We start from the raw sequence: 13,798 nt of genomic DNA, 5'->3' as shown, positions 1-13,798 counted from the left end.
TCCATACTGTCCATCACACGCTTTCGGATTCAGTCTCAGATTGAAACTCCCTCCCTCCGTCTTTCTGCCCCACTCACCTTGGGATGCAGCCCGTGCGGCATTTTTAGTGGGTTTCTTATTCATGTAAGTCTCGCTGTCGTCCATTCTGTCGAGGATTCTCTGTGTCTCTGAGCTCAGAAAGGGGAAGCAACCGTTGTCAGAGGAAGCCTGTGTTGACAAGGGAGTCAGACCGACGCCAACAAACACGAGATGAGCAGCTGATAAAGAGGAACCGAGAGCAGGGGGTGGGGAGGTGCCGTGGAGAGGGATTGAGAGTGTGTGAGAGGGTGGTCGACAGAGATAAGAGTGGCGGTGGGAAGAGTAGTGAGAGTGGGAAGAAAGAGGGGGAGGGAGAGAGGCGGATATAAAGTGTGGGCGGCGAGAGTAGGGGTGGTAGTGGACTGAGTGGGTTGAGGGGAGTGATGGGAGAGAGGTAGGAGTGAAGGGATAATACGAGTGATGGAGATGAGAAAACGGGAGGGGATGAGGAAGATGGGTAGAGAAATAAAGGGGGAGGAGATTGGGAGAGAGAGGGAGAAATGTGGGCGCGTTTAACGTGAGGACGAGAGAGAGAGATGAATTGAGAGGTTCGGAGAGGAGGCAAGGAAGGGGAGAGAGATTGTTACAGAGAGGAAAGCGGAGTGCAGCAAAGGGAGGGGTGAGGGAGAAGGAATGTAGACGATGGAGGGAGAGAGCAAGGAAGAGAGCGCCAGAGAGGTCGTGACGGGGTCAGAGCGGAGACGGAGATTAGAGGGGTCGAGTGGGGAGAGGACAAGGAGGAGGAGAGGGTACTTCCATGCCCGTCCTCTATCGGGTGATCTCTCTGGCGCACCGTAGAACGGGAGAGGATGCCTACAGAGTCGCGCTGACCCGGGGGATGCGGGAATGATTCACGGAGGTGGCGGAAAATGAGGCCCAATCACCCTTGCATCCCGACCACAGCTCCTCGCATTTCCGCGGGTGGGCGGGAGGGGGTGTTTGTAAATTAGCTAACGTTTAGCCCGAGATTTCCAGCCGTCTCTCGATATCTCTCTGCCTTCTTCCAATTGCCCGACCTCCACCTCTCCTCCTTCGCCCTCTATCCCTCCCTCCCTTCGTTACAACTCCACACTATCCTCCCCCTTCTTTTGCACCACATCTTTTCTCATTCCCTTTTGCCCACTCCCACCCACCTTCGTCTGCCAATCTCCCTCTCTCTCTCTCCTCTCCCAACATCGCCCGTATCTGCAATTTCTCCCCTCCTTGCCTTCCCTTACTCCCCACCACCTCCCAACTTCTCCAGTTCCCTCAACTCAACACCCTCTCCCATAACGACCTTCCCTTCCCCACTCCTGTCCGCCTTCTCTTCACCTCTTCCCTCCCCTTTCCTCATTCTCCTCCGTCATCCTCCAATTTACTTTCATCTCAGCACCCTCCCATCTCTCTCTCTCACAACCTTCCTAAGTTCCCCTCCATCCCTCCCTCTCTGCTCCGCTCTCCACAGGTCTCGATATCGAGCTGGGACCCGCCCACTCCGTAGGAGCCTCCCCTGCGGAGGGCTGTTATGAGGGAGCTCCACGCCGTCATGTCCTCTCGGGCATCGCGCCACGCTGGTGGGCAGTCACCTCCCTCCGGGGTGGGAGGACGAGTGGAATTGCGAAGGCCAGGAAGCTTTTCCGGACTTCCCCAGGAGCAGCGATTCCAAGGACGAGTTTCCTCCACCTTATGCGCTCCCCCTCCTTCTCACCCCCACCTTTCGCACCCCCTTCACCTCCCGATGTCTCTCTGCAGGATCCGCCGCCCCACACGCCTCTCACAAGGCGAGGAAGAGAGCGCCAGAGAGGTGGTGAAGGGGTCAGAGCGGAGAAGACAGAGATTAGAGGGGGACGAGTGGGGAAGAGGATAAAGAGGAGGAGAGGGAACGTCCATGCCGGTCCTCTATCGGGTAATCCCTCTGCCGCACCGAAGAACGGGAGAGGATGCCTACAGCGTCGCGCTAATTCGGGGGATGCGGGAATGATTCACGGAGGTGGCGGAAAATGAGTGATCCCGTGACCTCATTCCTCCCTCCCACTCGCTCACCCACACTTATATTCACCTCCCATTCTCTCTCCTCCACCTCCAAAATCTGCTTTGTCCCCTCCTTGCCCCACCCCTTGCCTCCGTTCCCTTCGTCCCCTCCCTCATCTGTCTCCCTCCCTCTGTCGCCTTCACCTTCTCGTCCCACCACACCCCTCCATTTCTCCCACATCCTACTCCCCTGCTTCTTCCCTTCCCCACACTTCTCGCCTCTCTCTCCACCCTCCCAATATCGCTCCTGCCCTCCATCCCGCCCTCTGTATCCGCTTTTCCACTCCCCACAATCCTCTCTCCCTCTTCTCTTTCTCCCTCCTGCTGTACCTCAACGTCCCTCCCTACTCCACCGCTACCTTACGTCGCCTCTTTCACTCATTTCCCTTTCCCTAACCTCCACTTTCCGCTTCCTCCCACTATATATATCTCAGCCGTTCGCCTTTCTCTTCCTGTCCCACTTCCCACTCCCCACACTCCTCTCTCCCTTTCCCTTTACCGCACCCCTCCCTCTACCTCTGCCCCACCCTCCCTCATCACTACCCTTCTCTCCCTACTCATATCTCCCGCCCGTTGCATCCATCCCTCCCACCCTCCCTTCACCTCAGACAGAGGGACCGCACCCACCCACTCCCTCCACCCGGCGCACCTCCTTTCTCTTGTATCTCGGCGTTAGGAAGAGTTTCAGATTGTCCTCTGCATTTCTTTGTGGAAAGGCGGGGAGAGCAAGGGAAAGGGGGGCGAGTTTTGCAATACAGGGACGAATGGTGGTGCAGAGGATGAGGGAATCTAGAGAGGGGTAGGGAGGGACATGCAAGAGATATGTGAGGGCGGTAGTTTCATGGGAGTGAAGTGGAGAGATGAGATGCGTGAGAGGGAATTAATGTTTCGAGAGGGGGAGGCAATCAGCAACGGGACAGAAGGAGATAAGAACCGGGGGGGGGGGAGTGGGGAGGGATCGTTGTCGAGTTATAGTGCGGACAGGTTGGAGCCTCGGATCAACATCAGGAGTGGAGTAGAGGGTGCCGGTGGGGCTGAACAATAAAGGCAAGAAAATCTCTCCCCCCTACCTCGTGGGTCCCTCGCTCAGAAGTAGGAGGAGATTCTCAAAGAGAAGTTAGAGACAGACGGGGTAGAGTGGTGAGAGGGGGACGTTGGAAGTGAGGAGGGTTGTGGGTTGGCTAACAACTGGTAGAGTTCTGCCTCGTTACCCTGTCCTCCACTCCTGCCGTCTCTGACTGTGGGTCTCTGCCTCTCTGTGAAGGCTCGGAAAATCCGGACGGAAATATCCTGGCGGATGGCGGCGCACGGCAAGGTGAGGGATAGAGTCGATTCCCCGGAACCTCACTCTCCTACTCGCTACAACAACATCGTCTGCCCTACCTCTTCTTCCACCCTCGCTGTCTCACTCTCCTCTCCATTTAAATCAGAAGTTTTTTTCCCACTCTGCCTCCCTCTCCCTATCTGATCTTTTCCATCTCACGGTTCCTCCCCTCTCCGTCCTCACGCTCCTTCCTCCCTGTCTCTCACTCTCCTTCCCTGCCCGCCAGCCACGGATTCTCTATCCGTTTCACTTCCTCCCTCTCCCCCGCAGTTGCATCTGCAACTGTCACACAGCCTCCCTCTACAACCGTCTCGAACTTTCTCTTCCCCCTCCATATTACGCTTCTCGCCATCATCACTGTCTCTATCGTCTCCTTTCCCCCTCTACGACCACCCTTCGTCATCTCGATCCCCACATTCCTCACACTCTCCCGACTCTCTTTTACGCCGCTACTCCACTCTCTAACAATGCCCATGTGCCCTTCCCCACTCCCTATCTCTCTCCCACACTCTTTCCCTCCCCAACCTCCTTCCTTTCACCCCTCTCCTCCCTCTCCCACTCTCTCTTTCTCAAGCTTCCTGCCTTCCCTTTCAATCTGAGACCGTTTCTCTCGGTCTAAACTTATTCTCCGATTCGTTCGCTGCCTCCCCGTCACTAACCCCCCTCTCTATCCTCCATGAATATCCCAAATATGCTGCAATTTCTCTCCGCTGTCCAGATCGCTTCCGCACTCTACCCACTCTTTCCCCATCCCTATCTTTCTCACTATGCTCTTCACTCAGCCCTCTCTTTCACTCTCCCCTCTCCCTTTCTCCACCAGCCTCACTCTCATACTTTCTCTCTTCCCAATCACTTTCGCCCGCACTGACCTCGCGCCTGACGGATATCCGATAACTGTTCCGTTTCCTGGAAAGGCGCCCCCACTGGACAGGTACGTCCTCGTCACAATTTTTATCATCGCAATCGGGATCGGTCACACTCTCCATTGTAAGTCAGATGCGCGGGGAAAAGAGAACGTATCTTTGGAAATGATGGACGTGTAGAGAGGGAGCTGGTGGGGATTGTTCTGACTGGCGCAGGGAGAGAGAGTGAGACAGAAAGAGTTACACGGAGAACCTCATCAATGCCCATGCACACACTTCGGGGGTCAAACACAGAGTGAATTTCCCTATCCACCGTCCCATTACAGACTCCCGGGGTCAGGCTAAGAGTGAATCTCCCTCCACACCGTCCCATCGAACACTCCCGGGATTAGAAACAGAGAGAATCTCCCTCCACACTGTTCCATTACACACTCCCGGGGTCACACACCGGGTGAATCTCCGTCCACACCGTCCCATCATACACTCCCGGGGTCAGACACAGAGTGAATCTCGCTCCACACTGTCCCATCACAAACTCCCGGGGTCAGACACAGAGTGAATCTCCCACCGCACCGTCCCATCACACACTCCCTGGGTCAGACACAGAGTGAATCTCGCTCCACACTGTCCCATCACACACTCCCGGGGTCAGGCACAGAGTGAAGCTCCCTAAGCGTTGTCCCATCACACACTCCCGGGGTCAGGCACAGATTGAATCTCGCTCCACACTGTCCCATCACACACTCCCGTGGTCAGGCACAGAGTGAAGCTCCCTAAGCGTTGTCCCATCACACACTCCCGGGATCAGAAAAAGAGAGAAGCTTCTTCTCTGCCCGCTTTCCTCTCTCAGCAATCAACAGCGCTTCGGCCTTCCTGTGGTCTTGAACTCTGTCTCTGCCTCAGAGATAATATGTGTGTGTCGCCAACTGTAGAGCAAGGGGATGGGGTGGGTAGCGGAGGAGAGGGGAGGGCAGTGAAGGGATGTTGAGTTTTCAGTCACTGGTCGGGGGTGATGAGAGGTAGAGAGGCTCAAAACCAAGAGATCGATACCCAGTGGAATTAGAGCGTGATAGCACCAGACGTTAACACTCCGCCATTACACCCGTATTTCTCTGTGAAAACAGACAGAGAGACATTTGAACCGGCCTGACGGAGCCGTGGTGCAGTAGGGGAAGAGGTGCGTTTCAGGGAATGAGGATCTCGGAGGGAGTGGGTGACAGAGAAATACAGGGTGATAGGTGATACAGGGTCTGGCGGAGACAAGGAGGGGTGAATTTAAGGGATAAGGTGACGGAGGACTGTAGAGTAGGGCGGAGAGTCCGAGACAATCCTCAATCTCCCTCTGCTTCAGTCGGAATTTCCCGCCTGCTTCAAACGGGGACTATCACACCAGTGCCCGAGAAGAGTAGGGAGAGCTGCCTTAACAACAATCGCCCAGTGACTCTCACAGATACAGTGATTGAGTGTTTAGAGAGGCTGGTCATACCCAAAGTCAACCCCTTCTCCAGCAAGGACATGGCCACTATAATGTGACGAACTCCACTATAGGTCTACCGCGGATACAATCTAATTTGCTCTCTCCTGGACCATGGACCACCTGGACAATTCAACACCACCGTTAGGCTGCTGTTGACTGACAATAGCTCGGCGCTCAGCATAATCGTCCCTTCAGATCCTGGGCCAGTGAACCTCCCTCTGTAACTGGATGATGGACATCCTCATCGGGAAACCTCAGTCAGTTCAGATCGGCAGTGACGTCACCGATCTACAGGCGGGGTCGAGGAAGCAGAGAGGCTACAGAAGGGTTCAGAGAGATTGGGCGAATGGGGAAAGAAGCGGCGGGTGGATCACAGTGTCGGGATGTGTATGGCCATGCACTTTGTTAGAAGATATAAAGGCATAGATTGTTTAATAAATGGTGAGAGAATTCAAACACATAAGTTGCAAAGGGACTTGGTAGACATCGTGCAGGATACCCTAAAGGATAATTTCCAGGTGGAGTCCCTGGCGAGGAAGACAAATACAATGTTCGCATTCTTGTCGAGAGGATTAGAATATGAAAACAAGGATGTAGCGTAGAGACTTTATAAAACAGTGGTGAGGCCTCACTTGGAAATACTGTGAGCGGTTCTGGGTCCCTTATCTATACCGGCCAGATGAGCTTGCATTGAGAAGGGTTGAGAGGAAGATCACGGGAATGATTCCGGGATTGAAACGCTGATCAGATCAGGAGCGTTTGATGGCTGGAACTCAGAAGAATGAGGGGCGGCGGGGAGAGGGTTGTTGTTGAAATCGATCAAATGTTCAAAGGCTTCGACAAAGTAGATGTGGAGAGAAGGTTCCCCGTGGCGAGACCGGTGGACCCACATCGCAATGGAGATCCGTCCTTTTAGAACGAAACTGGGAGGAATGTATTCAGCCAGAGTTTGGTAAATATGTAGAACAGGTTACACAGGCGGCTGTGGAATCCGTGATTGGGGGTATTGAAGTCAGAGGTTGACAGATTCTTGATTATTCAGGGCATGAAAGTATACGGTGAAAAGGCAGGAGATTGGGGGTGTGGGGGACGACCTGGATCAGACATGATGAAATGGCGCAGCAGACTCGATGGCCTAATTCTGCTCCGATATCTCATGGTCTGATTTTAGGTTCCTGTGTTGCCGGGTGTCAGCATCTCAGTGGATCTGTCCTGGTGGGACCAACACATTCATGCAAACACGGAGAAGGTGTCATGTTCCCGACTGAACAGCGCCAGGCAACCAAGTGTCGGCACGTCCATTCCCCGGAGTGTGATGAGATGTCACTTCCCTTTTAAGACTCAGACTGACAATTATTGCCTGTCAACATTGCTTCATGGAAAGTCTGTCGTTGACGTCCCCGTGCTGAGCACTCAGTGCTCAACCGTAGGAGATCCACTTCGAGAACTATTCTTTGCGATATAAACTTCAGATGCATTTGCTGTCGTCTTGTTTATTTCGAGTCTGAGTTTCAGTGTATTCCAGACCATACTCTACATTTCCCATCACCACCATAGATCTCTCGTTACAGAAGGAATTACAACGTTAGCCGTTTGAGAAGGTTTGGTCTTTCATTGAAGACCAACAAATGATCGCTGGGAATTATTGCATCGCCGCCTGGTACGGAAGCTGCAATACACAAGGTAGCCAAAGGCAGCAGAGTGGTGTTGACTCAACCAACTCCATCACGGGTACAACCCTCCCCAACATCGAGGATACGAACCCTCGAAAAGGCGGCATCCATCACTGAGGCCCCTCACCCCGGGGAGAAGCTCCCTGCTCATTGCTACCATCGGGAAAAGACACAAGAGCACCACGACCACATTTTTGCAGTATTTATTAACGTTTTAAAACTTACATAAATTTTGCATTCTTGCGACGCACTGATCCTGCAAAGATACAACGCTCATGGTGGATAAGTCACAGATAATGATAAGGTGGTAAACATGCGGTACAGTCCTTTAATACAGGTAGCGGGAGGCCTGAAAGTAAGGGATAGGAAAATGGGGATGAAATAGGGGGAGACGGCAGTGGAGGAGTTCTGAGAGAGAAACAGTTTGGAGGAACGAGGGTAAAGAGAGAGCGAGATGCAGAGTAAGAGTGCCATAGGTAGAGAGAGCAGAATAGTGTAGGGGCGAGGGTCAGAGCGGATGGGTTTGTCAGAGTCTGGGAGAGAGCTGGAATAGAGGTAAGAGAATGATGCCGCTTGATTTAAGTCGGCTCCACGGGCTTTTGACAGAAATCCCGGATCTTTTCAGGAATATCCGGGCACAAAGGAGCGGGCTTCTCACAAATGAAACGGTGCTGATCATTTTTGCAACTGCCAAGCAAACCGGATTTACATTCACTGCATTCGAACTTTCCAGCGTTCACCTTGTACACGACGTTAGAGGCCGCTTCCCTGTCAACGAAGGATAAACAATTTCAAAAGGGACAACACAACTCCAGCAGACAGTCCGGTGTCAGTCCCCAAAATACTCCCATTGTCTCAATCTCTCCACACCGACCGGTGTCAGTCCTCAAAATACTCCCCCTGACTCAGCCTCTCTTGACCGACCGGTGTCTGCCACCAAAATACTCCCACTGACTCAATCTCTCCTCACCGACAGGTGTCAGCCCCAAAATACTCCCACTGACTCAATCTCTCCTCACCGACAGGTGTCAGTCCCCACAATACTCCCACTGACTCAATCTCTCCTCACCGACCAGTGTCGGTTCTCAAAATTCTCCCATTGACTCAATCTTTCCTCACCGACCGGTGTCAGTCCCCAAAATACTCCCACTGACTCCGTCTCTCCTCACCGACCGGTGTCGGTTCTCAAAATACTCACACTGCCCCTCTCTCTCCCCACCTAGCTGTACCAGTTTGCAAAACTCTCTCACTTACGCACACTCTGCAGCCCTGTCAGTCCCAGATTAATCCCCTTCCCAACTCTCTCTTCAAGGAGTTGTGACAGACTCCGAAATAGCCGCACGATCCCTCTTTCTTCCCACAGGCCCATGTATCTCCCCAAATTATTCCCAAAGCCCCAACCTCTCCCCACGGCCCCGCGTTAGTCCCCAGGTTACTCCCACACACCGACTGTTTCTCCATGGAACCCTGTCAGTCTCCAAACTAATCCCACTGTACTAATTTCCCCACAGGCAGGTTTGATTCACTAAAGTGCTCCCACCGATCCAGTTTCTAACTTAGGGCTGGGTCTGTCCCAATATACTTGTACCCCGACCCCCTCACGCTCAACCAACAGCCCTGTACCTTTACCTAAAATAATCCCACCGTCCGCTCCCTTCTCGCATCCCGTATCAGTCCCCGAATAGAACCCATGGCCCGTTCTCTCTTGAAAGACTTATATGCCAACAAATCTCACCCGACTTTGCATTTTCCAACCCAGAATGCACTGTCTTGGCCTTCGACAGCTTTGGTAACAAATTTCTGTGAAATTAAATTGCTATCGTTAATGATTGAAATCGAGCACAATCTATGGAGCGACATTCACTGTCTGACACCGAGAGAGTGCGCTGGGACGTCGTGGAGGTAGTTTCAATCTGTGCCAGAACTCGGGATTGTGTGAACAGGCAGTGTAGAGGGCGCTTCTATCTCTGCCTGACCCCGTGAGCGTGTGATGGGACGGTGTGGAGGGAGCTTCACTCTGTCTCAGACATCGGGAGTGTGTGATGGGACGGTGCGGAGGCAGATTCACTCTGTGTCTGACCCCCAGAGTGTGTGATGAGACAGTGTGGAGGGGGTTGCTCTCTGTGTCTGACCTCGGCAATGTGTAATGGGATGGTTCGGCGGGTAATACACTCTGAGTCAGATCCCGGGATTGTGTAATGGGAAGGTGTGGAGGGAGCTTCATTCTGTGTCTGACAGCTGGTGTGTGTGATGGGACAGTTTGGTGGGAGCTTCACTCTGTGTCTGACCCGGGAGTTGGTCATGGGACGGTATGGAGGGAGATTCACTCTGTGTCTGACCGCGGAAGTGTGTGATGGGACAATGTGGAGGGAGATTCACTCTGTGTCTGACCCCGGGAGTGTGTGATGGGACAATGTGGAGGGAGATTCACTCTGTTTCTGACTCCGGGAGTGTGTGATGGGATGGTGCGGAGGGAACTTGAATTCTGTTGTGGATATATATTCTGTCGATCTGACACATACCTCTTCCTCTGTTGAATTTATTTCAAGAAGCTTTGAATGCAAGTGAGAACAAAGTTCTTTCGCTTCACCGTAAGGTATTGTAAACGTGGATATGAAATAACACAGGTCTTCATTTCTGATCCAGTCCTGGGAACACGCTTGCTCTGGAAATCAGGAACAAGACACAGTGAATCTCCCTCCACACCCTCCCATCACACACTCCCGGTGTCAGATACAGAGTGAATCTCCATCCACACCGTCCCATCACACACTCCCGTGGTCAGACACAGAGTGAATCTCCCTCCACACCCTCCCATCACACACTCCCGGTGTCAGACACAGAGTGAATCTCCCTCCACACCGTCCCATCCCACACTCCCGGGGTCAGACACAGAGTGAATCTCCATCCACACCGTCCCATCACACACTCCCGTGGTCAGACACAGAGTGAATCTCCCTCCACTCCCTCCCATCACACACTCCTGGTGTCAGACACAGAATGAATCTCGCTCCACACCCTCCCATCACACACTGCCGGTGTCAGACACAGAGTGAAGCTCCCTCCACACCGTCCCATCAAACACTCCCGGGGTCAGACACAGAGTGAATCTTCCTCCACACCGTCCCATCACACACTCCCGGGTGTCAGAACCAGAGTGAATCCCCCTCCACACCCTTGCATCACATATTCCCGGTGTCAGACACAGAGTGAAGCTCCTCCACAAGGTCCCATCATACACTTCCGGAGTCAGACCCAGAGTGAATCCCCCTCCACATTGTTACGTCACTCATATTCGGTATCAGTGCTTCCCCGCTCGTGCTACAGAACGTAGAGTGAAGCTCCCCCTGTGGCGCCGCTATATCGCACTCCCGGGTTCAGACACTAGGTGTCTCTCCGCCACACTGTCCCTTGACGCACTGCCCGCCAGACAGTGGGTGTCGTTCTTGCCGTACGTCTCGTCGCACATTTCCGAGATCAACAACAGACTACCGCCTCCTCTCCCTCTTTGCCTTGTGATTAATAAATCCACTATCCTCTCGCTGTAAAAAAATTCTCTTCATCTCTGTATTAAATGGGTACCGTCTAATTCTAAGACTGTGGCCTGTTGTCCTGGACACACCCCACCAAGAGAAACAGGTTTTCCACATCTGCTCCGTCCAACACTTTCAATGAGATACCCTCTCATTCCTCTATACTCTAAGGATTGCAGTTCAAGGGCCGATAAACGTTCTTCATATGTTAGCTCCTGCATTCCAGGAATCATCCTCGTAAATCTTCTCTGAACTATCTCCAACATCAGTACATCCCTTCTTAGGGGCCCGAAGCTGCACACTGTGTTCCAGATGAGTACTCTCCAGTGCCATATAGAGCCTCATGAACACCTCCTTAATCCTATACATTGTTGCTCTTGAAATGATTGCCAACATAGCATTCGCTTTCCTTACTGCCGATCCAACCTGCTGGTTAACCTTTAGGGTATCCTGCACGAGGACCCTCAAGTCCCTTTGCACTTCGGATTTTTGAATTTTCTCCCCATCTAAATAATAATCAGTCCGATCTTTTCTTCATCCAAAATGTACAACCGTACATTTCTCAATATTGCATCTCATCTGCCATTTCTTTGCCCTCTCTCCTAAACTGACCAAGTCTCTCTGCAACCTTTCCGTATCTTCAACACTCCCTGCTCCTCCACCTATCTTGGTGTCATCCGCAAACCTAGCCACAAAACCATTTAATCCGTAATCTAAAACATAGAAAAACAGTGTAAAAAGTAGCGCCCCCATCACCGACCCCTGCGGAACGCCACTAGTAACCTGCAACCAAGCGGAATAGGATCCCTTTATTCCCACCATTTGCTTTCTACCTGTCAGCCAATGCTCCACCCATTCCGATATCTTTCCTGTAATTCCATGGGCCCTCATCTTATTAAGCAACCTCTTATGCGGCACCCTATTCATAGGCCTTTTGAAAATCCAAATACTCAACATTCACAGACTCTCCCTTGTCAATCTTATTCCAGATTACCTCAACAAATTGTAATGGGTTAGTGAAGCAGGATCTTTCCTTCATGAAACCATGCTGGCTTGGGCCTATCTTGTCATGTACCTGGAGGTAGTTCATAACCTCCTCCTTGAGAATTGACTCCAATCACTTTCCAACTACCGATGTCAGACTAATAGGTCTGTAGTTTACTTTTTGCTGCCTCCCTGCTTTCATAAATAGCGGCAGTACGTTTGCGACATTCCAGTCCCCAGGAACCATACGAGAGTCTATTAATCCCCAGAAGATCATTTCCAATGCCTGCACAATCTCCAAAGCCACCTCCGTTAGAACCCGTGGGTGAACCTTATCCAGTCCAAGAGACTTATCTATCCTTAGTCCATTTAGCTTCCCAAGCACTTTCTCTCCAGTAATCTTGTCTGTACGTAATTCCAGTCTCTGATACCGCTGACTATCAGGTATGTTGCTAATGTCTTCCACTGTGAAGACTGATGCAAAATACCCATTTAGTTCCTCTACCTTCTGTTTGTTACAATTTCTCCAGCAGGATTTTCAATCAGTCCTATATCTACCCGTGTCGCTCTTTTACTCTTCATATGTTAAAAGAAGAAACTCTTAGCATCCTTTTTATGTGAATTGCCAACTTTCTTTCGTAATTCTTTTGCTTCTACTTCTCCTTGCTGTCTTGATCACGGCAATAGGCAGAGTGACAGAGGACCGTTCGCCGTGGTCTTCTTTATTCAGTTTAACCTCTCCAACGGTATCTAAAACGATATATCGATTTCTGGGGGTTGGGGGAGGGACCTGTCACAGCGGTGCTGCCCACTATCTCATAAAGGTATTATCAATCACCTCCTCACTTACCCTAATTAGATGAAGGTCATCAATTTGCAGCTCCTGATCTCTAATACGGTCCTTAAGGAGCCTCATCTCAATGCACCAGCTGTAGATGCAATCCTTGAGGAGGCTGGGAGTCTCCCAGAGTCCCCAAATCTGGCATTCCTGGTCAACACTAATCCTGGATTAGACTTCCTTCATTTGGAGAAGATTTGGAGAAGGAAGCCAGGTGCGCCGAGCTGCAACTCCTATGCGACCGTGCCAGGGAAATGGAGCTGCAGCTCGATTACCTCCGTCTAGTGAGGTAGAGTGAAGAGTTGATAGAGAGGAGTTACAGCAGGTGGTCACACCGGGGCCACGGGAGGCAGACAAGTGAGTCACGGTTAGAAGAGGGAAGAGGAAGAGTTTAGGTACAAGAGAGTACCTCAGTGGCTGTACCCCTTGACAATAAGTACTCCTATTTGAGTACGGTTGGGGGTGGGGGGGCAGCCTACGTGGAGGAAGCAACAGTGGCCGGTCCTCCGGCACAGAGTCCGGCCCTGTAGCTCAGGAGGGTAGGGAAAGGAAGAGGAAGGCAGTAGTAGTAGAGGACTCGATAGTTAGAGGTTCAGATTGGCAACTCTGTGGACGCAGTCAGGAGACACGGATGGTAGATTGCCTCCCTGGTGCTAGGGTCTGGGATGTTTCTGATCGCGTCCAAGATATCCTGAAGTGGGAGTATGAGAAGCCAGAGGCCGTGGTACATATAGGTACCAATGACATAGATAGGAACAGGGAAGAGGTCCTTAAAGAAGAATATAGGGTGTCAGGAAAGAAGTTGAGAAGAAGGACCACAAAGGTATTAATCTTGGGATTACTGCCTGTGCCACGCGACAGTGAGACTAGGAATAGAATGATGTAGAGGATAAATGCGTTGCTGAGGGATTGGAGCAAGGGACAGGGATTCAAGTTTCTACATCATTGGGACCTCTTTTGGGGCAGGTGTGACCTGTACAAAAGGGGTGGGATGCACTTTAATCCTCGGGGGAACAAT

General features: G+C 51.9%; 1 protein-coding gene across 2 annotated transcripts in view; it reads right to left on the bottom strand.

Annotated features, from left to right (window-relative positions):
- LOC140720415 (uncharacterized) overlaps positions 1-148 on the bottom strand; it is a 30,324-nt gene extending 30,176 nt beyond the window's left edge. For both annotated transcript variants that reach the window (XM_073035267.1, XM_073035268.1), the window contains exon 1: positions 78-148. In XM_073035267.1, coding sequence (XP_072891368.1) covers positions 78-144 — 67 coding nt within the window. In that variant the 5' untranslated portion in view covers positions 145-148. The remainder of the gene's footprint in view (positions 1-77) is intronic.
- Between the last annotated feature and the right edge of the window lie 13,650 nt (positions 149-13,798).

This window comes from Hemitrygon akajei, unplaced genomic scaffold, assembly GCF_048418815.1.
Source record: "Hemitrygon akajei unplaced genomic scaffold, sHemAka1.3 Scf000042, whole genome shotgun sequence".
Lineage (NCBI taxonomy): Eukaryota > Metazoa > Chordata > Chondrichthyes > Myliobatiformes > Dasyatidae > Hemitrygon > Hemitrygon akajei.
Note: the sequence above shows the minus strand (reverse complement) of the source record. Positions and strands in the feature narration are given on the sequence as shown.